Genomic DNA, 27,262 nt, shown 5'->3' with positions numbered 1-27,262 from the left:
TTATCCACCTACTTGTTCTTTTTCAGGGGACTAAAAAGTTATGATGTCATTGGATGAGTAGGAGTTGCAAAACAAGCAAATCAGCAATGGCTGCCTCAATGTTTTTTTCATAGAGGATCCATGTTAAATTGCTGAGCAGCACGAGATTAAAATCTCTAGTTTAGCTTAACCTTCAAAACTCAAATTGGTCAGAAAAGGTGGATATTGTGCTGAATTCTACAATCTTTAACAATTAGAGTTTTGTGAATGGGGAGTTATTTAGTAATAAACTGTGTATTCAGGTCATTAAAAAGAATCCAGCCAAAAGCAAGATTTGTATTTGACTGTGAAGTCAGGGCAGAACTGACAGTAAGTAGCTGCAGGAATCCTGACGAGTATGTGATTGCAGTCAAAACCAGCAGGGGGTAGCAGAGCAGCTTGGACAATGACTGTGCCACCATGCTGTTGGTTCCAAAGGACTAGCAGCATTCTAATAGTATTTGCAAGTGTTTAAAAATGCTGTTACAAAAGCAAATATTCTTTTCAGACCCTTTGTTTAAACTCTGACATTTTCCCAAATCCTTGAAAAGAAATTATATATTTAGTATGAAAACAATCTATCCGTTCATGTCTCGAATGTTAAAGAGGTTGTAAACCCACAAAAAAAAAAAAAAGAAAAAAAAAACCCTGTAAGACAAAGGAATAATGAGCTAGTATGCATACTAGCTCATTATGTAATACTTACCTTAGAACATAGCCCCCGCACATTGGTGTCACCGATGATATTTTCCCTGGAGTTACTTCTGGGTTCGAGGGCTCCAGCGCTGTGATTGGCTGGAGGCGCATGGAGCTCGGAAGGAAAGGCAACCATGGCCATTCCTTCAGAGCGCATACGCCGGTGATGTCACTGGCTGTATGTCATGTAAACCTCTTCTAAACAGTGCAAGTTTAGGAGATATTTACACTACCTATAGGTAAGCCTTTTTATAGGTTTACCTATAGGTAAATGTTTGCAGAGGAAGTTTACTTCTCTTTAAAGAGTCAGGGTTTTGTCAACACAAAGAAATGGTATATTAGAAATGCCCTATGTAGGGGGTTAATGCATTCTATTACAACATTCATGTAACATTCTCTTATTCATCTGCTAAGTCCTAGCTATTTACATGCATTTCAAAGCATTAAATTTTATCCTGAAACAATTACAGCTGTCTTCACACTTAACTCTGATACAGTATGATTCGTCAAATGTGACTTCTTCTAAATACTAAGCAGTAGCCACAGACTGCTGCCGGGGGGTTTATCAACACAAAATAACATACAGTGCACCTTAGTAAAACAACTAATGTTTGACAGGTTCAGATAGGCCTTTAGATATTTTATCTTATATTCTGAACAAAATACATTTTTTAGGATGATTTCGTCTTCAGGTTCCTTTACCAACAATGAGCATTAAAGACTGTTGGAAAAATAAAAACCCAAGAAAAAAATCAAGTTAGACATATAAACATTTGACAGGAACCTTTGCATAATATAAAAAAGAAATTAGCAATGAAAGCCCTTGATTTTCACTTGTGAGCACGATGGTGAATACATTTCATAAGTACTGACTCTCTATTGACCCTTGATAAAAATTCAGTACTCGGATACAAAATATAAGCCATCTATAGTCTTTGCCTGATCTTCATATAATCACTTAAATAATTAAACTAAGTAACCAGGCTCCTCACACTACAAATTGACTCCCATTGTTTTTTTGCATTTCTGGGTATACATATACAGCCAAAAGATGTTTCAAGATACTATTTGCAGAGCCTTATCTTAATTTTTGTGGGGGTGGCTACGCAAACGAATACCGCCACCCCCCCCACCCCTGACCCTATATGTGTAGCATTGCCATCCTACTCGTTGCATTCCCATTGTGGAATACATTAATATGTACAGACACAGGCAATGCAAGCATGTACACCATCCCTCAATTTTGTCACCAAGCTTTTTCAAATGCAACATTGGATGGGGCACGTGTACACATTACTGAATGCCAAAGCAAGGCATCTTGGGAGATGTAATCTTAGGCTGGCAGTGCATGTGACCAGGATATGTACACTGGACTGTACACAAACTGGATGTTTGGAAATGTTGCTTCCAAGCTCAGCGGGGCACAGCAAAATATAAGTAAATGAATGTCCATAGACAAAAACTCACTACGCAAAATAAGCCATGGAGGTGAGCCTTCATTTATTTTTATTAAATGAGGCTTTCCTAAAGGTGTGCCTGCTGACCACACAGATTTATTAGAATACATGCTATGACTTGAGTAGAAATTAGTGATTATGTAATCAATTATCCAGGAATAGGCAGCAATGTATTATTTCACCTTACTTCGGGCCTCACAAAAATGTCATTAAAAGACAAGACCCCCCCCCTCCCCCACCACCACTTTAGGAAGATAAGATGCTAAAACAATTAATCTCACAAAAAGGCTACCTATACTGTGTAAAAAAAAGTCAGGTACACTTTAAGCCAGAAAAGTTACACCAAGACCTTTGCGGAAGAACAGTATTCAACAGAGCAATTGTGTGCTGGTACTTCTAGCATCAGAATCCAACTGTACAGTGTAGAAAGACCAAGGAAAGATTTATTTTAATTGATTGATATGGGTTACCACACAGCCCCGTTCTACAATTCTGAAGTGGTCTGTAACAAAAATGTATTGTAAAAGTAATACTGTGGATATTTGTATAGGTTTAAACACACTGCAGTAGGAGACAAAGTTTCCATCTATTACGTACCTTAGCTGCTGGATGAAAGAAAATCTACAGTTCCCATTAATCTCTATGTTAAAAGCAGATGTAAGCGCTCACTGCTATGTTTACATCTGGCAATGCACATTAATGATGCTTGTTGCACCCTCTCGTGACCAAAGACACCGTGAGATTAGTTAAAGTGAACTAATATCAATGTGCTGTAAATGCAGGTCACTATACCAGATGGAGATAACCTTCACAGCATCACCGTGTGAAAAGCATAAAGGAGACTGCTGTCATGTAACAGTTCATAGCCCATGACTAACAGACCAAAGCATAGCACATGCCATAACACTAAAGCATCTATGAATTATACCTACAAAAAAAGAAAGTAGACCAAGTAAAGAGGCAAAAAGTAGCAGCGGTTAGAGTAGTAGACAGTGCAAAAATCTAATGATAAAATGAAATATCTTTAGGAAAACAAGTCAGTGTCTTGGCAGCAGCAAAAAACATAGGACAACCTTCTAAATGGTCACACAAAAGTACAAAACCACTGCAGTAGCTGATGTTTTATAGCCTGAAGAACAAATCCCATAAGGTAGGTTGCACAGGGCATATAGCTGCATGCAATACCAGCATTTTAGGACACCTAGGAAGCACAGGTGCAGCGTCCATGCATTTAGGGCATTGTACTTTCAGGTACGTATGCCTGGAACACATTCTGAAGCATAGTCCCCGAAAAGTGAGTACCACTTTGTACAGCATTCATAGACATGGACAGGCTACAGCCAGAGGGCCCTGTGCCTCCCGGGCACAAAAACACTGGGACTGTAAGCACAGCAGCTAAACATCCTGTGTGAAAGTGGCTTACAGCAGGTAACCATTTCTCATAGAAATGATGGCTTGCTGTGAATGAAGATTCTCCATCTCCTTAAAATGCCTGCTAATGCTTGATGTGACAGGTGCCTGAATTCTACTCCAACTCATCCAACCACACACTGCAGCTTTTCAGTAACTGATTCTAAGTAAAAGGCACAAGGTTACTATTGGTCAAAGGAGGACTCCAAATTTCATCTTCTAGCCTTGATTTGGCCATCTCATGAAATGTCTACAGACCTACACCCAGCCTTGTGCTTATTTTACTACAAGGTCAAATCAGAGCTCTTTGAAGGCGAGGAAATTGAGGACCAGGAATGAAATTGCGGCCGTTTGGCAGCTTAGCATTGTACAAAAATTCCCTTTTGTCCAGTGAAGAAAAAACAAGCATGAAACCCCTTTAGGCAAAGTCAGACCTTTGAAGGAAATCTGCTTGTAACTGTAATGAAGATTAAGGTAATCAGGAATTTGTCTGACTCGAAGTCTAAATTGCACTATTATCTTGCGTAATAACAAATACCAAGGGAAATCCTGATCTTTACCAACTTACCAAACAACTGCTTTTTCTTAATAAAGATCAGCTTCCAGATAATTACTCTCCATATACAGAAATACTGGTTGTTTGAGATTCCCACAGACATGTGACCTAGGCACTTTTTTTTTTTTTGCATATGGTTACAAGTTTTTGCCAAAAACTAAAAATGTATAAACTGACCAAGTATTAATTATAAAAAGTAAATACAGGTGCTGCATAGTAACTAACTTTGGCACTAATTCCCTTGATGTGATACTGTATGAAGCCTTATCAAAAAAAACAAAAAAACATGCAAATTCATTTTCTTTAGAAAATACACAGGACACCTTCCCATGTGTAATGTTAAGAGCACTTGGAAGTTACATTTAAGTGTCCATGTTAACAAAGGGCCATCAATGTGTGGAAGAAGCATGTAGGTCTTGAAATGTCATGGCACAAATCGTAAAAAAATGTCTTTACTTCCCCACTTTCCTAAGCCCTTTCCCTATTTTTAAATGGACATGACAGACAAGTAAGACATTTTCAGGTCTTCCCTACTACAGGGCACAGCAACATACTGCTGTGGCAGGGAAGAGGTTGAACACCGTGGTGGCAAAATAGCTGTCCAGAGGCACATTGTCCCTGATCCAGGCAGAGACAGCAAGAGGAATATAAAGAGCCAGCAAAGAGTGGAGAAAAACTCTGACACTGGCACGAGAGTTATTCAAGTATCAAGAAAAGGCCAGAAAACAGGAGTGGGGGTCCTCAGAATGAAGAAAGCAGACAAAGTAAGGTAATTCCCATAATGCAGTCGTAACCCCTGAAACTCAAGGGGCTGTAAAGGCCACAGACAGAAATCAGTTTCATTAGTTTCTTCCAGGAAGAAAGATGCACGTCGTGGGGTCTCCATTTAGTTTTCTCAGTACTTTCATTGCCACAGCAAATAGACATATGATGCTCTGATTTCTGTTCTCTTCACAGGCCACTGGTTTTACACATCCTCATCTCAGCAGCGTGTGAGCAGAGCCAGAGTGGCACTTGCAAAAATGTTAAGTTGGTTAAGAAGGCAAAGGGTGATAAAAAGGAAGGGCTTGACTGGATGTTAGCGGTTGCCTTTCATGGCGTCTTTTGCAGCCAGGATTAGAGGTGTGAGGCTGGACAGTGGCTTGGCAAGTTTCAAGAATGGGTGCTGTAACAATGAGAAAAAAAAAAAAAAAAGTTATTTAAATGTTACCCTTCCCAACTGATAAAGAACAGCAAGGTTTAAAAGAACTTCACCTTATAGGAACATGTTACACCTGTATTTAGGGTATAATATGTTCCTAAAAAGCTGCTTTCCAGCCCCAGAGGGCGAAAGAAGAAAGAAGAAAGAAGAAAGAAGAAGAAAGAAGAAGAAAGAAGAAAGAAGAAAGAAAGAAGATCCATCTACAGTGAGACTAAATTTAGTTTCATTTTAAAATGGAAGGAATTTTTCCTTCAGTCAGCTCAGAGTGCAAACTTCTATACAAACAGATGGTTTGCTCACCTGTAGGAGCTCTCTAGCTGAGCCTCTCTTCTCGACATCCATCTCCAAAGAGCGGTTCAGAAAGTCTCGGAAGATTGGAGACAACTTTTCAGGATTCTGCAGCTCCGGGGTGCCATTAGTGGCAATCAAATACAGAGCCTATTGGAGAAGAACAAACTATGTAAAGGCATATTACCAATTTCCTGACTATCTTTACAATTTAAATAGACTTCAGGTACATTACTAGGTAAAAAAAAAAAAAAAAAAAACTTGTCTGTCTCGGGACAGATTTTTGTTTTTTTGCTCTAAAAATTATCTCAGATTATGATGCCAGAAACATTGCAAGCCTCCCACTAATTATAATGAACATCTAGGTAGATATAGTAAGGCTCATTTACTAAAGTTGAGCATCTATTCTATACCAATGATGAAAAATAAAAAAAATAAAAAACGTACGAACATTGTTGCCTTCATTTAGCCAGTTATGTGTAAATTCCTCAAATTTTTAACGCCAGAATAAATCAGCCAATATACAAATTTTTTCAGTAAAGGCTATCAAATTCTTTATTACCTGGATTTTTGTCTTAACGTAAAATCCTTTTCTCTGATGTTCATTGAAGGACACAGCTCCAGATCTTCTTAAACCATTGGGTTATGCTTCCCCCTACACAAGTAGGACACTAGGCAGGAAAAAAATGTACCACGCCTATGGGGCAGTCCCTGGGGGGTATACTCCCAATACCTGCTATAGGCATTCAGATTATTTTCAAGCAGTTTTAGAAGAATAATATTTAACCCAACTCAATAGAGGGGTGGGTGCTGTATCCGTCAATGAACATCAGAGAAAAAGATTTTACGGTAAGACAAAAATCCAATTTTCTTTTGTTCACTGACTGACACAGCTCCAGAATCTTCTTGACCATTGGGACGTCCCAAAAGCAGTGTCAAACCTGAGGGGTGGGAAAAACTAAGCAGAAAAAAATCCCCAAATGGCAAAATCTAGCCAACCTGGTAGCAAGAGCTCAACCAAGAACAACTGGAGCTCACCACCTGAAAAATCACACCCTCAAAGAGGGCTAGTCCTCTCAAACAGCAGCCTGCAAAACCTTGCGGGCAAAGGCAGCGTCCACAGATGCCAACACATCCACTTTATAAATTTTTGTGAATGTGTGACAGATGACCAGGTGGCCGACTTGCAAACCTGCACCACGGACGCTTGATGACGAAATGCCCAAGAGGCACTAAGTGCCCTTGTAGAATGTGCCTTAACAGGGAAAGAAGGATCCTAACTCTTAATAGAATAGGCCTGTACCACCGTCTGCCTGATCCATCTGGCAATGGTCGCAGCAGACGCAGCCAGCCCTTTACGAGGTCCATTCATAGGGACAAAAAGGGAGTCAGATTTCCTAAACGACTTAGTCAGCGCCAGATACATCCTGATTGCCCAAACCACATCCAGATAATGAAAGGCAATCTCTTTGGGGTGTTTGGGCTTAGGACACAAGGAAGGCAACATAATGCCTTCATTTAAATGGAAACCAGAAATGACCTTAGAAAGAAACGACTGACAGGGACAAAAGTACTACTTTGTCTCTGTGGACCACCAGATAAGAGGATCGACAAGACAATGCAGCCAACTCCGACACCCTGCATGCAGAAGTAATAGCCACCAAGAAGGCAACCGACAGCACCAAATTAAGGTCCCCCGGGGGTAAACGGAGACCTCACCAGGGGAGCCAAGTGGCGGATGCCCTGAATAAAAAGTATGAATCAAAGAATGTGTAGCCAAAGGGCGCTGAAAGAAAATTGCCAAGGCCGAAACTTGGCCCTTGATGGTTCCCAAAGCCAAGCGTTGATCCACTTCAAAATTCTAGCCACCGAAAAGGAATGTGGGGGGAAATCCCCTGAGCCTCACATCAAGCAATATAGCTTTTAAGAGCGTGGGAATCATCCATTTCGACACCCTCTATCCTTCAGCACCTGGCTTTCAATAGCCATGCCATTAAAGACGGTGACTGTAAAGCAGGATGAAGATCGGCCCTTGTGCCAGAAGATCTTCTCTGAGAGGGAGTCTCCAAGGGACGTCGGAGACCAGATCTGAGTACCAAGACCAGCGAGGGCAGTCTTGGGCCACTAGGATGACAGGAATCCCTTCTGCCTCGATTCTTCGCAGAAGTCCTGGCAGAAATTTTAAAGGAAGAAAAGCATATATCAGACGATACTGGCCCCAAGGGGGCACCAGATTGTCTGTGGCATCAGCAAGAGGATCTCGTGTCCGTGCTACAAACCTCTGTGCTTTGCTGTTGAGACAAGAGGCCAAAAAGGTCCACTTCGGGTGTTCCCCACCGGAGACATTTTATGAAAACGCCTCCGGATGAAGAGACCATTCTCCCTGGTCCAACGCCTGCTGACTAAGGTAGTCTGCCTTCCAATTCTCCACCCCTTGAATATGCACAGCAGAGAGGGCTGGTACAAAGCGTTCTGCCCACTGTAGAACGCTGGCAACTTCGAAGGTCGCTAGACAACTTTTTGTGCCCGATGATGATTGACATGCCACAGCCGATTGAATCCTGACCGGGCGCCCCTATAGACAATCTGTCCAATGGCTCAGGCAACGCTTGATCGCCCAAAGTTTCAGGATATTGATCGGCAGTCTAGACTCCACCAGAGTCCAAACCCCCTGAGCACAATCTGTGCTTAAGATGCCTCCCCACCTGGACAGGCCAGCATCCATGGTGACTACCGTCCAGTACAGGGGAAGAAAGGATTTTCCCTGTCGAAGAGCCGGAGAGTGAAGCCACCAAATTAGGGACCCCCTCGCACCCCGACTCAAGAGGATCACATTGTCTAGAGACTGGACTCTTGTCCCACTTGGTAGGAATCTTCTTTTGCAGAGGTCTCGTATGGAACTGTGCAAACGGAACCGCCTCAAAAGGTGGAAACCATCAGGCCCAGCATTTGCATACAAGTCCTGAGAGATGACCTTCTGTTGAACAGGAGCCAAATCGCATCCTGCAACTTTTGGATTTTTTCCCCCGGAAGAAACACCCAGGCTGAGGCCGAGTCCAAGGTCAGGCCCAGGTAGTCCAGCTTGGTGGACGGAACCAGAGCAAATTTTAGGAAATTCAGTTTCCCTCCGAACTCTTGCAGGGTTTTCACAGTCATGTCCAGGTTGTCCTTCTAGGCAGTAGGAGACTCTGCTCGCAGAAGGAGACTGTCCGCGTACCCCAGTACTGCAATCCCCCGATGATGCAACAGTGCTAACATCGGGGCCAACACTTTTGTGAACACCCGAGGAGCTAAGGCTAGATCAAAGGGTAATGCCACGAATTGATAATACTCCTCGCCCACGGCAAAGCGAAGAAAAGGCTGATGCCCGACATATATTGGGATATGAAGGTAAGCATCCTTGATATCTATGGAGGCCAGAAGATCCCTTGATGAAGGGATGCCTCTGCGAATGGACTACATCCGGAATTTTTGTACCCGCACAAAGCGGTTCAAGGCCTTGGAGGTCCAAGATCGGATGAACCTTTCCCTCCTTCCTGGGAACAGTAAACAGGTTTGCGTAAAACCCCTGAAAAAACTTTCCGAATCGGGAACCGTTACAATGACCCCTTGTATAAGTAAATCTTGCCCTGCCCGAGGAGACTGCGAAGGCAATCTGGGGACAAACGCAGGTTGGAAGGGAAGAACCTTGCCGGAGGCGAAGACCGGAACTCGATCTTGTAACTGGACTGGATCAGCTCGTGGACCCACGTCTTGAATCAAGGAGGTGCACAGGTCTGGAAAAAAGCATAGACATCCTCCCCTCCCAGATACGGGTGATGGCGCTCCTTCAGGCAGAAGAGGGCTGGTCTGCGGGTCTGAAGGGACCCACTCTCGGCCTACCAGACCAGGGCCTCTTGGCACCTCATGAGGGTGTTTGAGGGGGATTTTGATCCCTTGTCCCGAGATACTGAATAATGAAAGGGAGAGTCGAGAAGAAAGGGCCACGTTTGGGACGAGCCTCCTTGCTCCTGTGGGAGAAAAGTGCTCTTCCTCCCCATAATACCCTTAATGATCTCATCCATGGAAGCTCCAAACAGGCGATCTCCTACAAAGGGGAAATCAGACAGGCCCTTCTTGGAAGCCTGGTCCACAGACCAATGTTTGAGCCAAATCATGCGCCTCTGGGTCACTGCTGTTACAGATACCCTGCAGACTAAAGGAGCCACATCTAGAGAACTACAAGCCCTTGACCAACTGGTCCGCCAGCTCCACGAGGTTAGGGGAAATCTGTTCCCCCTCCAAATCCTGGTGCAAACGTTTTCCGTTAAGGTCTGGGAGACCAAAGTTATGGTAAACACCGGTCTAAAGATGGAACCGGCCATGGTAAAAAGATGTAGGACCAGAGACTCCGCTCTCTTGTCAAAAAGGTCTTTAAAAGACAGAGTCCTCCACCGGGAGAAGAGCGGCTTTATTTAACCTGGCAACCTGAGAGCCCACCGCAGGTGGGACTGTCCGCTTTTATAACAGGGACTCTGCAAAAGGGTACCTTCTAGCAGAACGCTTTGGCACCCCGACATTGCGTTTAGGTGAACTCCACTGACTCGTGACAATTTTGTCAAAATAGGCAGTAAAGGGAAGCACCATTGTCGTCTTAGAGGATTTATGTGTACCTAATTGTACCGGCTCCTCCGACGCCACAGAAGCAGTGTCCTCCAGTTTTAAAGTTTCCCGCACTACAATTAGTGCATCCACTAGTGCCTTTTCATGCGTGGCTGTAGTGGAAGAGGAATCATCCTAACTATCAGAGCACTCAGGGTACGTGGAAGCAGACCCAGTGGGCAGACTTGCGTCTGTGGCGGTCAAATCAACCTCAGAATCTAAGAGGACAGAGGAGGCAGGCGAAGGAGCGATTTTTACCTATCCTGTTTTGCAGGACCATATCCACCTTGGACACTAGTGACTCCAGGACTGCCGTCATAGCAGACAAAGCGGACTGGGCCCGGCACCCTCAGAGAGGGTCAGGTGGTCAAATATGCTCCAGGGGCTCCATGGTTAACTCAGGGACTACCCTAGCAGATACAAAAAAAATGCTGCTAAAAAATCCCCACCGCTGCACAAGCACCACCACAGGTCCCAGCTCACCAAGTTGCTGCTATAGCAGAGAAGAGGGAGAGCAGTTTACCCCCACAGGGACTCACCACACTGACCCAGGTGCAGAGCAGAGGGTTCAGCTGCATGCTGTGCAGCGGTCAGCGAGAAGAAGGAATTGCTGGAGATAACACTAGAGGCCAACCGCCGAATCACCGTTCTGGGGGCTCCAAAAACAAGGCTGCCGCTTTATTCAATGGGAAACTTTAAGAAAATGGCCGTCAGACTACACAAACATGGCCGCCGATACAGCAGCCATCCACAAAAAAATGGCGGCTCTCGGGACCCCCATATAGGAATAGGCAGGAAGGGGGGGCCTGGCAGTGGATTGTAGTTCTCACAGGAACAAAAGATAAAAAAAAGGAGGAAAGAAAATCAGTTTTTAGAAAGAAAAAATGCTAGGACCAGAGATCCCAGCAAGGAACTAGGTCCTTCTCCTGACTAGGCAGAAAAACACTAAGTGCCCATAGCATGAAGTGGGAGTATACCCCAGTGACTGCCCCATTAGAGTTGTAAAGTTTTTTCCTGCCTAGTGTAATACTCCTGGAGCTGTGTCCGTCAATGAATGAAAGAGAAAAATCTGATTTAATGTCTCCATTTAAACCCTTATAACAAACCTTGTTGCATTGGCATTTTTGTAACTAAGACATAAGTACATGAATTGATTACACTGGCTTTCGGACATCTTCTCCTAAGATTATAGCATGACTGGGATGGAGGGTCAGTAGTGTATGAACTACTTTGACTGAATCAGGTTAGCTTAGAGAAAGTCTCTCTCTTTCCCTATTCTATTTGTTTAACTTGTTGGATACCACAGCTCAGGCAATGCTCTCACAAACCTTGAAAAAAAATGTCCATTTACAGTAAATTATAATTTGTTATATATCCTTCGCTTGTATAATTATTCATTTAATGCATCCAAGGTGTCTGTACATTATCCAAAAATCCCATTAAGTATCAAACCTGCTATATTTCACAGAAAAGGATAATGCAGACAAAATAGAGCTGTGTTTCATGCCTGTTTTGCACCTGGCAAGTGTACTGTCGACTCAGACAAAACCCTCAATGGGTGCCAAATTGAACAAGGAGTATGAGACTAGGATGTAGGAGCTGTATTCTATGTACAATATCATGAGTATGAGATTTCTTCAGATATTATGGAAAATGTATGGGTTATGTACAAGTACGCCTTGTACTTTAAAGTGGTAGTAAAAGCCTACCTCATTTGCCAAAGCTCCTAAACTCAACTCCATGAAAGCCTGTGTGTCAATGTACACAAAGGCTTTTACCAGAGTTTAGGAGCTGCTGCGGTTAGGGGAGCTTCAATATCCCCCTCTCCTGAACGCAGAAGTAGGATATGTGTACATGAAAACTTACTTGTACCTACAGGTAAGCCTAAAATAAGGCTTACCTGTAGGTACAGTAAATACCTCCTAAATGTGCATCGTTTAGGAGACCTTTATGATAGCAGCAGCCAGTGACGTCACTAGCCCATGAGCACTGAGCTCTTAATTGACAGCCTGCCATCCATTGAGAGCTGTGCCATGACTTGTGAAGATGGAAGCCCTCTCAGTGGTGACAGCGTGTTGACAGTGACTCACTGAAGATGGAAGCCCTGTCAGCAGGGACAGCGCTTGAGGGCTTAATTATAAGGCAAGTTTTTTTTTAAATGAGCTAGTTTGTGATGCATGCTAGCACATTATGTTATTATTTTGAAGTGGACATTTTTTTTGCTGCGGTTTACTACCGCTTTAAAATTTAATCAGTAAAGGAACAAGGTTTAAAATAAAAACAAATGTGTACTATGCTATAAACTCTTGTGAAAACTCAATATCTTATTAAAAAGCTCAACCCCCCTGCCCCTAAAATTCCCTTGCACAAACTTAAATCCACTAACCACAGCTCAAGACTTAATAAAGGATTATCCCATTTAGTGTAACGAGAAATTTTACAAGGCAATAAAAAAAAAACAAATTGAAAGAGTTTTGGGGGCATACTTTTGCACTTTGTCTTATTACTATAGAAGAACTATACCAAGAAGAACCAAGCTCTGGCAAGCGTATTTTTAAAGATTTCTTTAATGTCCAATCCGCGGGCAGGTTGGTGTTCTAGCTTAAGAGTTTCACAAAAGTGAAGACTCTAGCTAACAGAAGTGCATATCTTGCAGGCAAGACAGTTCACAAATGCTTTTAATGGTGCATTTAGTGGATAGGCTGAAGTACAGGTTTAAGGAAATAAGCACAGGTTTAAGGAAATAAGCAAACACCAATTCGTGCGCTCCAGGACACTGCACTGAATAACTTACTCTTAGAGGGTTCTCATTGAGGTAAGGTGGTTCTCCTTCCACCATTTCAATAGCCATGATACCAAGAGACCAGATGTCTACTTTAGGTCCATATGCTTTCCTGGTCACCACCTCTGGTGCCATCCAATATGGGGTTCCAACCATAGTGCTGCGCTTGGTTTGCTCTGGGGTAATCTGAGCACAGAAGCCAAAGTCAGCTAAAAGAAAAAATAAACAATGAGTATAATTGATGTGGCACAGTGAAGATGTAAATGGAGTCAAAATGGGGGTGGGGGAACGTTAAGTTAAGTTAAGTTAATTATAAAAAAACTTATTTTAATGATGCTCAGTTTAGCCAATACTGCACCTAATATTCTCTTCTGCCTGTGCAGCAAAGGCTCATAGTTTCTTAGCAATTTCCATTGACGCTAATGGGTGCACATGTGTTTGGAAACTGCTGCTTACAAGCAGGGTGGGTGGCTCACTGGTGCACCTTGCATTACTGTGCATTACTGTATCTACAATAATTATATTCTGTTCGGAAGCCAGAAAAGGCTAGCACAATTACAAAAAGGATATTATTAACATTGAAACACTATATAACTCCTGCTTATATGTGAAAAAAAGACACTAACTCAGCTTGACAGAGCCATCCATTCCCAAAAGAACATTATCACTCTTGATGTCCCTGTGAATAACCTGGTTGGCATGCAAGAACTCCAGCGCCTGCAAACACTAAAATGAAAGGAAAAAAAAAAACAGATTGAGCAACATATTAATAAACTTTATACAGGATAATGTGAACAGTCAAAGCATTTAACCATTTCTAATCAAAATCCTTCTGTGCAAAAAAAGAATTAAAAATTGTCACAAATTGAATATTTGGTAAAATAAAGCATAGTAGATACAGAGGGATTGGCTACTGAATATTTATATGTAAACCCCGACTTTTCCTTTGAAAGTTAAGCTTGGTACCACTGGCCCATGATTTTCTCTACTGGTTGTAAAGGCCACCAACCACAATAAAAAGGGCCAACAGAGAGGCCAAGGAGTTTTACATGAAATTCTCAAGCATTGCTTTCAACTTAAGCTGAAATATTCTTAGAGCTGCATAATTAATCCTTAAAAAAATTGCAATCTCGATTTTCATAATCGATTAGTTGGTCAGTCGATTAGTTAGCCTGCATACCGAATGCATTTCTTGGTTTACATATCAGGAAATACAGTGCAGCACACATACAGCTCAGTACACCATCCATACAGGTCAGTAAGTGCCTGAGAACTTGTGAATTTATGAGGAGCAATGCCTCATGGGACATGTAGTCTTGGTTCTAAAAAGGCATACGTTTTTTACCTTGCTATAGGGGCACTTTATACTATACTTTGCAGCTTGCTATTGGGGCACTCTGGAGGCAGGAGTCGTCAGAAGCGTTGGTGGGGGACCCCAGAATAGGAGAATCAAAACCTTTACAGGAGGTATTTGAAGCACCAACAGCACCAAAATTGAGGTCCCACGGCAGCAATGGAGATTGCACTGGAGGAGCCAAGTGTCGAACTCCCTGGATAAAAGGTACTCATCAAGGAATATGTGGCCAATGGTTGTTGAAAGAAAACCGCCAAAGCTGAAACCTGGCCCTTGATGGTACTCAAGACCAGGCGCTGCTCAACCCCCCCGTTGGAGGAAAGCCAATACCTGAGCCACCGAAAAAGAGCAAGGGTGAACACCAAGAGATTCACGCCACGCAATGTACATCTTCCAAGTATGATGGTAGATCTTGCTAGAGGTAGATATTCTAGCTTTTAATAGCGTAGGAATCACCGATTCTGACAAACCTCTATCCTTTAGCACCTGGCTTTCAACAGCCAAGTGACGGTAAAGCAGGATAGAAGAATGGCCCTTGGGACAGCAGATCTTCCCCAAGATCTTCCCTAAGAGGAAGTCTCCATGGAACGTCGGCGACCAGCCATACCTGATCCGCATACCAAAACCAACGAGGCCAGTCTGGAGTCACTAAGAGTCGTGGCAGAAGTCTGAGAGGGGGAAAAGTGTAAATCAGACAATACTGACTCCAAGGAGCCACTAGGGCGTCTGTGGCGTCGACTAGAGGATCCAGAGACCGTGCCACAAACCTCTGCACCTTCCTGTTGAGACAAAAGGCAAACAGGTCCACCTCGGGAGTTCCCCACCAAAGACCCAGCTGAACCTTAGAATGCCGGCTACCTCCTGAGCCGCCAGGACACTTCATGTGCCCGGTTGGTGATTGACATACGCCATGACCGTGGCATTGTCAGATTAAATCCTTACCTTGCACTCCTAAAGGTGATTTGTCCAAGGAGCCAGACAAATCTTATCACCCATAGTTCAAGTATATTGATCGGGAGTACAGACCCCATGAGCACATCCGTGCCAAAAAATGCCTCCCTACCCAGACAGGCTGGCAACCGCGGGGACCACCATCCAATACAGGGGAAGGAAGGATTAGCCCTATCGAAACATCAGAGAAAAAAAACCAAAATCAGGGGACCCCCTCATATCCAGGTTCAACAGGATCAGATTAACTAGAGACTGTGGATCCTTGCCCCACTTGGCAAGAATCTCCCTTTGCTGAAAAGAAAGAAAGGTGAAAGGCAGGAGCCGAGTCGCATCCTGCAGATTTTGAGTTTTTGTTCCCCTGGAAAAAAAAACACCCTGGCTGAAGCTGATCCAGAGTCAGACCCAAGACAGTCCAACTTGGTGAACGGAACCCAGAGCATATTTTTGGAAGTTCAATTTCCAACCCAACTCTTACAGAGTCCGCACAGTAAATTCCAGGTTGTCCTATAGAGTAGTTAGAGACTCTGCTGGTAGAAGAAGATAGTCCAGGTACCCAGTATTGCAATCCCCTGCTGCCGCTACAATGCCAACACCGGGGCCAACACTTTTGTGAATACCCGAGAAGCTGAGACGACCAAAGGGTAACGACATGAATTAAGCATGCTTCTCACCCACAGCAAGCGGAGGAAACGCTGATGACTGACATCTAGGAATATGAAGGTAAGCGTCCTTGATGTGGGTATGCCACTACTGTATGAATGGACCCCATTCGGAACTTATGTAACCGCACAAGTGGTTCAAAGCATTGAGGTCCAGGATCGGACATACCTTGGCTTCTTTCCTGGGAACCGTAAACAACTACGACTAGAAACCATGAAAACATTCTGATTTTGGAACCGAACAATCACCCCTTGTAGTGGAAAGACTTGCACCGCCCCGAAGAGACCCCGCAGGTGGTCTGGGAACAAACGGATGCATAGACACAAAACAGGCAGGTGGGGGTCGCCGACTGCGATCCCGCAAGCGGACGCCGACCCAGGGCTCACCCACGAATGGACCACCTACTGGACCCCACGAAGAGGAAAAAAAAGGGGGGGTCACCCTCCGAGCCCCACCACAGAAGCCCACATGAAAATAAATAGCCCCTTTAAAGGGGCTGCCCTCCGTGACGCAGACACGCAGGTAAGGTTCCCAGAGGGTCCACAGCACTAAAAGGGGGGGGGGGGGGTTGCCCTATGCAACAATGTCGACATGCTGTCAAACAAATGTGACTACCCCCATAGAGCCCCCCCTTGCAGGGAAGGCGTCAAGCTGCCACCATGGCCTAGTAGGCCATGGTGACAGCTTGACGCACAGACCCACGGGGACCCTAGAGGGGCTGGAGTGAAGGAGGGGAGCCTGGAGGTCCCACAGTCCCAGGGAGGGGCCCAACATCCACCCCAAAACCTTCAAGGGGGAGAGGGGGGGGGGGGGACAACTAGTTACCATACCGTGGAACCAGGTGGGCATCACTCCAGACGGATCACCTCTCCACTGGAAGGGGGGGGAGCTGTCGGCCAGGATTTTCCCTGTCGAAGAGCCGGAGAGCGAAGCCATCTCTAGAGACAGTGGATCCTTGATCCATTTTACCAGAAACTTTTTAGCAGAGATCTTATTTGGAACTGTGCAAACAGACCACCTCGAGGGTGGACACCATCAGCCCCAGCACACGCCTGCAAGCCCAGGGGGATGACGGTCTGCTGAACAGCAACTGAATTGCCTCCTGCAATGTCTTGAGTGTTTCCCGAGGAAGAAACACACTGGCTGAGGCCGAGTCCAGAGTCAGACCCAGATAGTTCAAATTTTGTGGACAGAACCAAAGAAGACTCCTGAATGTTCAAGATCCAACCGAAATCCCTAAGAGTTTTCAGAGCAATCTCCAGCAGTCCATCAGAGCAGTCGGAGACTCCGCTCGCAAAAGATGATTATCCAGGTACCCCAGTAAAGCGATTCCCCCGCTGACTCAAACAATGGCAGCACTGGGGGGGGGGGGGGGGGGCCCTGCTGTGAGGTGAGACCAAAGGTCAATGCCACAAACTGATAATGCTCCTCCGTCTATGGCAAAACGGAGGAAGCGCTGGCAACCAGCACATATTAGAATGTGCAGGTAGGTGTCCTTGAGGTTGATAGAAGCAAAAAGAAATCCTCCTGATGTAGGGTCGCCACTACCATGTGAATGGACCCCCATGCTGAGCTTCTGTACTCGCACAAAGCAGCTTAGCGCCTTGAGGTCCAGAAGATCTACGGCATTGTGTGGCTGCTAGTTTTATAAGAAACCATGCTGCTCACTATTCTTCATATCAAAGAGAAAGCTGTACCCAAAGATCTGCAGTTCAAGATCTCCTGCATCATTCACTGATTTCTACATCTTTTCTGCCAATTTTACCAGTCATCAGGGGGAAAGCTCTAACATGAGAAAGCAGAATTCTGCTACTACAAAGATGGCCTCATCGACATACACAAACACCGTGTATATACAACGATTAGAATATGCATGAACCTAAAATTTACCCCCCAAAGCTCCTTCTCTACAGCATGTCAGAGTTGCACGATTAATCGTTAAAAAAAAAAAATTGTGATGTCGATTCAACCCCCCCTCACGTCCTTAGTCTAGCATTTCCACGATTTATACAGTGCAGAGCTGTTAACTGATCACTCACAGCAGTTGGAAAAAAAAAAAAAACCTCTGGTAAATGTTTATCAACATTGCTCAGTGCTGAGAGATAACTATAAACATGTTTTACAATGTATCATTTGGTTCTTTTAGATCAGGGGGCCAGTTCATGGTCCCTCAGACACTGTTGGGGGCCGGACTATAGTTTCAAAAAAATGAACGAAATCCAATTTGCATATTTTTTTTGTAGTGCACACAAAAAAAAAAAAAAAAACAGGAAAAACAATACAATACACATTATATATATATATATATATATATATATATATATATATATATATATATATATATATATATATATATATATATATATATATATATATATATGTGTGTGTGTGACCAAAGCTTGCCCCTTTCAATGCAGAGTGAGCACAGCGTGCAGTGCCCCCTTCAATGCCAGAGTGAGCACAGCGTGCCCCCCTTTCAATGCAGAGTGACCACAGCGTGCCGTGCCCCCTTCAATGCAGAGTGCCCACAGCGTGCCCCCTTTCAATGCCAAAGTGACCACAGCGTGCCCCCTTTCCATGCAAAGTGACCACAGCGTGCCCCCTTTCCATGCAAAGTGACCACAGCGTGCCCCCTTTCCATGCAAAGTGACCACAGCGTGCCCCCTTTCAATGCCAGCGTGACCACAGCATGCCCCCTTTCAATGCCAGACTGACCACAGCGTGCCCCCTTTCAATGCAAAGTGACCAGCGTGCAGAGAGACCAGTGCACTTACCTGCAGCGGCGGCGGCTTCTCCTCAATCCTCCCGCCGCCTCCTCGGCCAATGGCATGGGTTCGCCTTTCGGCCAATCAGGAAGCGGGTCTCGGACCCGCTTCCTAATTGGCCAGGAGGAGGATCCGTGTGACAATAGCGAATTTTCATTCGCTATTGTCACAAATGGGTGGGCTAGTGCGCAGTATTCTGCACCCCGGGTCCACCCTTTTCTGAAGCATATTAGAGCTTCAGTGAGTGACAGGCAGTCAGCCCTCTGCCGATTCCAGCCGGTGGGCCGGGTTCAGGACCCTGGCGGGCCGCATGCAGCCCGTGGGCCATAGTTTGAGGACCCCTGTTTTAGATCAAAGGAATGAACTTTAGTAGGTAAATGAGGCCAGTTTAACCACTTAAAGAATAAGCCTTTTTCTGACACTTGTTGCTTACAAGTTGAAGCGTTGTTAACCAAATAAAAATATCCTGTTCCCTTAAAGCATGTTTCACAGCACAGTGCTTGTGCTGTGTTATTTGGCCCCCTGTATCACCTAAAAAACCTGGCTGATCCTGCCAGTTTCAAACCTCCCCTCTGAAAAACTGATCACCGTTTATCATGGCTGCTAAGCCCTGACACCGTGGTCAGTTTACGTGCCTCCGTCATCCGCAGCGCTGTGCTCCTCTCCCCCCTCCCTCCCTGCCTATCTGCTTCTGTGTCAGTGCCCGGCCTCCTCCCCTCCTAAAATAACTTTTATTATCCTCTATAATCCTCTGTGTACCCTGATTAAAAGTGCTCCTGTCTCTCTGAAATACGGTAAAGGTGGCATTTTTTTTTTTTAGAAGAGCGGCTTCCAGTGATCACGTGACCGGCTGGGCGCTCTCTCTCTCTCCTCCTCCTCCTCCTCTCGGCCCGCCCCTGCATCTGTCGGACGGAGAGAGGAGAGCCGGCTGGTCACATTCTGAAATACGTTAAAAGGCAGGATTTTTATTTTTTTTATAAAACAGACAAGAGTCCTTGTAATCAGGGTAATCAGAATTATATAAAGTTATCAAAGCGGATTAACAACCACTTTAAAATCAGTATTTTTTTTTGCTAGAAAGTTGCTTAGAACTCCCAATTTATATATATATATATATATATATATATATATATATATATATATATATATATATATATATATATATATATATATATATATATATATATACACACACACACACACACACACACACACACACATACATACATACATACATACATATACATATATATATATATATATATATATATATATATATATATACACATACATACATACATACACACACATACACAGTACAGACCAAAAGATTGGACACACCTTCTCATTCAAAGAGTTTTCTTTATTTTCATGACTATGAAAATTGTAGAGTCACACTTCAAGAGGTAGTCACCTGAAATGGTTTTCACTTCACAGGTGTGCCCTGTCAGGTTTAATAAATGTGATTTCTTGCCTTATAAATGGGGTTGGGACCATCAGTTGTGTTGTGCAGAAGTCAGGTGGATACACAGCTGATAGTCCTACTGAATAGACTGTTAGCTGCTTTTTTCTTGCCATAATACAAATTCTAAGTACAGGAAAACGAGTGGCCATCATTACTTTAAGAAATGAAGGTCAGTCAGTCCGAAAAATTGGGAAAACTTTGAAAGTGTCCCCAAGTGCAGTCACAAAAAACATCAAGCACTACAAAGAAACTGGCTCACATGCAGACCCCGCCCCAGGAAAGGAAGACCAAGAGTCACCTCTGCTGCGGAGGATAAGTTCATCCGAGTCACCAGCCTCAGAAATCGCAGGTTAACAGCAGCTCAGATTAGAGACCAGGTCAATGGCACACGGAGTTCTTGCAGCAGACACATCTCTAGAACAACTGTTAAGAGGAGACTGTGTGAATCAGGCCTTCATGGTAGAATATCTGCTAGGAAAGGCAACAAGCAGAAGAGACTTGTTTGGGCTAAAGAACACAAGGAATGGACATTAGACCAGTGGAAATCTGTGCTTTGGTCTGATGAGTCCAAATTTGAGATCTTTGGTTCCAACCACCGTGCCTTTGTGTGACGCAGAAAAGGTGAACAAATACTCTACATGCCTGGTTCCCACCGTGAACCACGGAGGAGGAGGTGTGATGATGTGGGGGTGCTTTGCTGGTGACACTGTTGGGGATTTATTCAAAATTGAAGGCATACTGAACCAGCATGGCTACCACAGCATCTTGCAGCGGCATGCTATTCCATCCGGTTTTCGTTTAGTTGGACCATCGTTTATTTTTCAACATGACAACGACCCCAAACACACCTCCAGGCTGTGTAAGGGCTATTTGACCAAGAAGGAGAGTGATGGGGTGCTGCGCCTGATGACCTGGCCTCAACAGTCACCGGAATTTAACCTAATCGAGATGGTTTGGGGTGAGCTGGACCGCAGAGTGAAGGCAAAAGGGCCAACAAGTGCCAAGCATCTCTGGGAACTCTTTCAAGACTGTTGGAAGACCATTTCAGGTGACTACCTCTTGAAGTGTGACTCAACAATTATCATAGTCATGAAAATAAAGAAAACTCTTTGAATGAGAAGAAGGTGTCCAAACTTTTGGTCTGTACTGTATAATTAATATATATATATATATATATATATATATATATATATATATATATATATATATATATATATATATATATATATATATATATTTATTTTTTTTAGCAGTGACCCTAGATAAAATTGCAGTCGTTGCAATATTTTTTTTGTCACACTTTATTTGCGCAGTTGTCCTTCAAACACAATTTTTTGGGAAACCATACACTTAATGAAGTAAAAAAAACTAAACTGTAAAGTTAGCCCAATTTTTTTGTATAATGTGAAAGAAGGTGTTACACTGAGAATCATGATCTTTATTCCAAGCAAAAAAAATCATGATTCTCATTTTATCCAGAATCGTGCAGCTCTAAAATGTCTGTATTAATTTTTTCATCACCAGACACCAGCACAATTATTCCAGTGTCAGTTGCTAAGAGGAAGGATCAGGAAAGTGCCCTAGGTCCCTTCATATTGACACAGGCAAGCCCCCACAGAACTACATCTCTCAAGATTGGTAAAACACACCTTTCCGTGTGTTTTAGCCAATTAAAGAGATTTACTGCATGTGTTTTATGTTTTTGCATATATATTATATACACACTTTTAAACGATCAAATGTGAAGGCTTGCCTATAAAATATTTTCACATTACCCCTTATTTAGTTTAATGAGAACCTTAGCTAGCCTGAAATTTTAGAAGGTAACAGGAGAAATGTCTACAAATTTAAGATTAAATGTTTAGATTCTTGCATAAACCAAATATTAAGTGGTTCTCAGCCCTACAAACCAGGTGTTTATTTTTATTTACTCACATAACTGATGCAGCACTCACCTCTCTACATACAGCAGCTATTTGCGCTTCATCCATACAGGTCTCGGTGACCACATCTGTGAGCGAACCACCAGCCAGATATTCCATAACAACAAACAGCTCATCGCCAACTAGAAAACTGCACAAGACAAAAACATTACCAGAGAAAAATGCGCATACAAGTCCTGTCCTATATACCTTAACATACATACTAGATCATCCCTTTTCTGTGATACTTACACTCATTACTGCAAAAATGCATATTATTAAAATAAAGAATTCTGGTAACCTCAATGTGTACCCAAAAAATCCCCATTCTGTTGCCTTTCCTAATCATTTTTTTCATTTGTCATTATGATGGGATTAGATTTAACTAATGTATAAAGGATGTTGGTTGTACCATAGTACACGCCCAATGACTGTACACATGGAACTGTGGTTAGCAATCATGAAAATAATTACTTCCTTCATACCTGTCTAGGAAGTTTACAATATTTGGGTTTTTCAGCTCTTTCATAACAAGAATCTCATTTATGATCAGCTCTTTCTTGGGCTGTTTTTGCAGATTAATCTGTTTGATCGCAACCTGTAATAAAATGAAAGCATGAATGATACTATATTAATCATATTGTGAGACATCAATGTTGCACACTACTTTTATAGCATAGAATGTACAAATAAAAACTTAAGCAGTTTTCTATTTTTCAGATTTGGTTTTATAAAATTAAAAAAATAGAAGAAATGAATAAGAACTTTTACTATTTGTTCTGCTGCTAGCAAGGATTGTAATACAATCTATATTTGAAGAGGTTTTCTCATTCAAATGAGTGAATCAATTTTGCACCACAGTATTCTAATAAACACCATTTATTGAATAAGGAATTGCTTATCGGTAACTATCATCTGTATAGTACAATAACCTTTTAGAACAGATACTACATCCCATTGCCATGACTTAGGACAACAAAATAATTACTGATTAAACAGAACAGATTTGTAGAATAAAAATGAAATGTGAGCCTTACCTCCTGCCCAGTGGCTACATCAATAGCAGTAAAGACAGTCCCCGAGGCACTGTGAAAAAGAAACAATATGCATTGGATAGAGCCACTATCTAGACAAACTACTAATTTATTAAAAGACCAATGATGAGAAGATAATTTCCCCTGCAAAACACCTAAAGTAGCATCAGACAGGAAACCTCAAAGTCAAAAAGGCCATAAGTGCTGTTGTGGCCACTTGCATGGTCTAGTCTGCTAATTTTATTTATGTTTTTGCTCTAGCATATACAATGCAGATAAGACCTACATGAACATAACTTAGGTGTGTATAGTTAAAAAAAAAAAAAAAAAAAACTGTACAGCAGCAATTTTAGTTTAGCCTATTACAATAAAAATTTAAAAACCATAGGATCTATAGAGAAAATACACTGCTCAAAAAATTGAAGGAACACTTTGAAAAACACATGCGGAAAAATATCATGCTGGATATCTATACTGATATGGACTGGGTAATGTGTTACAAAGGAAAGGATGCCACATTGTTTAATGGAATTGAAAATTATCACCCTACAGAGGAGGGCTGAATTCAGACATTCAGAAAATCAAAGTTTTTTTTTTTTTAAACTTAGATTTTCTGGATGTCTGAATTCAGCCCTCTGAGGTAGGGTGATAATTTTCATTTCCATTAAACAATGTGGCATCCTTTCCTTTGTAACACATTACCCAGTCCATATCAGTATAGATATCCAGCATGATATTTTTCCGCATGTGTTTTTCAAAGTGTTCCTTAAATCTTTTGAGCAGTGTATTTTCTCTATAGATCCTATGGTTTTTACATTTGTATTGTAATAGGCTAAACTAAAATTGCTGCTGTACAGTTTTTTTTTTTTTTTTTTTTTTAACTACGCGCCTCCGTGCACTACTGGGAACATCTTCTGCCTTCTTAGGCTGCCTCACTCAGCCTCGTCTGCACTCTGGGAGTCTCGGCCCGACAGTGAGTGTACACAGCATAGTGTGTTTAACACAGCCGCCATACATACACCCACCCATAGCTGCACGGTTCCAGCCAGCCAGCCACCCACCCATCCACCACAGGGTGCCAGCCACCCGCCAAAGGGTGCCAGCCACCCGCCAAAGGGTGCCAGCCAGCCACCCACCCACCAAAGGGTGCCAGCCAGCCACCCACCCACCAAAGGGTGCCACCCACCCACCCACCAAAGGGTGCCAGCCAGCCACCCACCCACCACAGGGTGCCAGCCAGCCACCCACCCACCACAGGGTGCCAGCCAGCCACCCACCCACCACAGGGTGCCAGCCAGCCACCCACCACAGGGTGCCAACCAGCCACCCACCCACCACAGGGTGCCAGCCAGCCACCCACCCACCACAGGGTGCCAGCCAGCCAGTTATTTTACAGCCTATATTCAATTTCAGTAGGGTCTTTCAAATTTCAATGGAGATGGATGCAGATAGAAAAATTAACAGTGTGGTCTGGGACTATTTCTCATCTCCATCTCCAGGAAAAGCAGCAGCACTGTGCAACAAGTGTACAAGCATGGGATCAATAACTGCAAAAACCAAAAATACGTCAAATCTTTGTGCCCATCTAAGATTTCATTGTGTTAAATGATATCATGCAGCACAGAAAAAACAAAATGAATCACAAGGTGAAACATCACTATCCCAGGCAACAATAACAGGTATGTTTCAGGAAAAAAAAAACAGGTGGCTAAAATTGGATGGAAGATCCTAACTGCTAAACAGAGTAACAGAGATGATGGTCACCGATAACCAGCCATTTACAATGGTGTCTGACTCTGGATTTAGGCGGTTGATGTCCATAGTTGAGGCAAGGTACACACTGAAGAGTGAGAAGTATTATTGAACCAAAATGCTGGGAAAGATTCACCAAAAGGTCGTTGAGAAAGAAAAGGCTATGCTGAAACCAGAGAATGCTGGCAACTCACTCTCATTCATGACTGACTGCTGGTCAGGACAAACAGAATCACTAATGAGTCTTACATGCCAATTCATTGACAGCGGATGGACACAAAGGCATTTGGTGTTGAATACAAAAGTGATGCAAGGATCCCACACTGGGGAGTACATTGGAGAAAGGTTTCTAGGCATGCTAGAAGAATGGGGAATCACCAAAGACAGTAATGCTTGTGCTTCAAGACAGCAAAGCGAACACGGTGAAAGGAATGAGACTTGAAGTGTCAGACCTCAGTTGCATGGCACACACCCTCCAACTTGTGGTAAATGATGGTCTGTCAAACCAGAGAGCTTTGCATGACATAATTAGCATGCTGAAGAGGTGCGCAGGCCATTTCCACCATTCAATCCTTGCCAAGCAGCGACTGATGTGCATTCAGGAAGACCTTGGCCTACCCAAAAACAACTTGATTAACGCGTTCCAACACTATGGAACTCAACACTTCACATGCTGCAAAGAATGCTGGAGCAGAAGCGAGCTCTTACCATATATTTAGGTGAATATGGAGGATATTCTTGTTCTACTGCTGATCAGTGGGACATTGTAACTAATGTCATTGAGAATCCCCCCACTCCAATTTGGAAGTGACTATAGAGGTGAGTCATTACGACTCATCTGTGTCATCTGTCATCCCATGTGTGAGTGTGTTGAAGATGCTTCTTCAAGAAAATGAAGGACCCAATACACGTGGCACTAAAACATATAGGCAGGCCATGAGGGACAGCCTTGCTTAGGCCCCTTTCACACTTGCGGACCGTTCAGATCCACCTGTCAGTTTTTCAGACGGATCTGAACGGATGCCCCATGCATCTCTATGGGGCATTGGATGTCAGCGGAGACATGTCCGCTGACATCCAATCCGATCCTGTCTGTCAACTCCGGACAGATGGAAACCCTATTTTCTATCCGTCTGGCGGATTGGAACTGACAGGCGGTCCGTTATCAGATTCCCCCATAGAGAAGAGCGGGGACCTGACAGCTTTGTCTCCACACACAGCGCGGAGACAGAGCTGCCCTCCGCCAGCTCAGTGGGGGTCGGCGGATCGATCGCGCACTGAGAAAAACAGAGTCCGCCGACAGACTCCAAGTGTGAAAGGGGCCTAAACGTTTTTGGGAAGCATGAAGAGAATAAAAATGCTGTGCTTTTGCAGTCCACTGACTCCTCCAATCCACTGTCTAGCTGTTTGTTGTCGTCTAGCTTTTTTTTTTTTTTAACTTTAATTTGCACTGACTGCAGTAGTGATTTAAAATCATTGCAGTGAGTGCACTACTGCAGCGGTAGTCCTCTGACTCCAATCCACTGTCTAGCTGTTTGTCTAGCTTTTTTTTCTAGCAGTTTTGCACTGACTGCACTGCAGTAGTGATTTAAAATTATTGCAGTGAGTGCACTACTGCAGCTGTTTATGCATCATTCACAATCAGATGATGTAATCTTGTCCCTGAAAGTTTTCATGCAGTTAAGGTGTGAAGAACAAGCCCTTAATGTTAAAAAGGTTAATAAACAAACATTAACATGTTCAGTAACAGATTTGTGTTGAAAATTGTGATTTTGCAAAACTTTAAATGTTCGAAATATCGGCCCATACCGATATGCAATGGCCAAAATATCGGTATCGGCAACGAAAAACCGATATTGGTCGATCCCTAGTACATTGTGTTAGCTAATCGTGTTAAAAGGCTAATTGATGATTACAAAACCCTTGTGCAATTATGTTAGCACAGCTGAAAACTGTTGTGCTGATTAGAGAAGCTATAAAACTGGCCTTCCTTTGAGCTAGTTTAGTATCTGGAGCATCAGCATATGTGGGTTCGATTATACTCTCAAAATGGCAGGAAAAAGAGAACTTTCTTCTGAAACTCAATAGTCTATTCTTGTTCTGAGAAATTAAGGCTATTCCATGAGAGAAATTGGCAAGACACTGAAGATTTCCTAGAACAGTTTCATCTAAGATTGCCCTTAAAATAACAGCACAAACGGGCTCTAATCAGAACAGAAAGAGAAGTGGGGGGGGGGGGGGGGGGGCCTCGTGCACAACTAAGCAATGGGACAAGTACATTAGGAGTCTCTAGTTTGAGAAATAGACACC

General features: G+C 43.3%; 1 protein-coding gene across 1 annotated transcript in view; it reads right to left on the bottom strand.

Moving 5' to 3' along the window:
* Window positions 1–4,424: 4,424 nt before the first annotated feature.
* The window catches only part of PAK2 (p21 (RAC1) activated kinase 2), a 96,589-nt gene continuing 73,751 nt past the window's right edge, over window positions 4,425–27,262 (bottom strand). The window contains exons 9-15 of the mRNA XM_082251859.1: window positions 23,204–23,252; window positions 22,652–22,764; window positions 22,200–22,317; window positions 13,676–13,775; window positions 13,062–13,258; window positions 5,639–5,776; window positions 4,425–5,302 (exon numbers count right to left, since the gene is read on the bottom strand). Coding sequence (XP_082107985.1) covers window positions 5,216–5,302; window positions 5,639–5,776; window positions 13,062–13,258; window positions 13,676–13,775; window positions 22,200–22,317; window positions 22,652–22,764; window positions 23,204–23,252 — 802 coding nt within the window. The 3' untranslated portion in view covers window positions 4,425–5,215. The remainder of the gene's footprint in view (window positions 5,303–5,638; window positions 5,777–13,061; window positions 13,259–13,675; window positions 13,776–22,199; window positions 22,318–22,651; window positions 22,765–23,203; window positions 23,253–27,262) is intronic.

This window comes from Pelophylax lessonae (genome assembly GCF_965119305.1).
Source record: "Pelophylax lessonae genome assembly, chromosome: 3".
In the NCBI taxonomy this organism is placed as follows: domain Eukaryota; kingdom Metazoa; phylum Chordata; class Amphibia; order Anura; family Ranidae; genus Pelophylax; species Pelophylax lessonae.
Note: the sequence above shows the minus strand (reverse complement) of the source record. Positions and strands in the feature narration are given on the sequence as shown.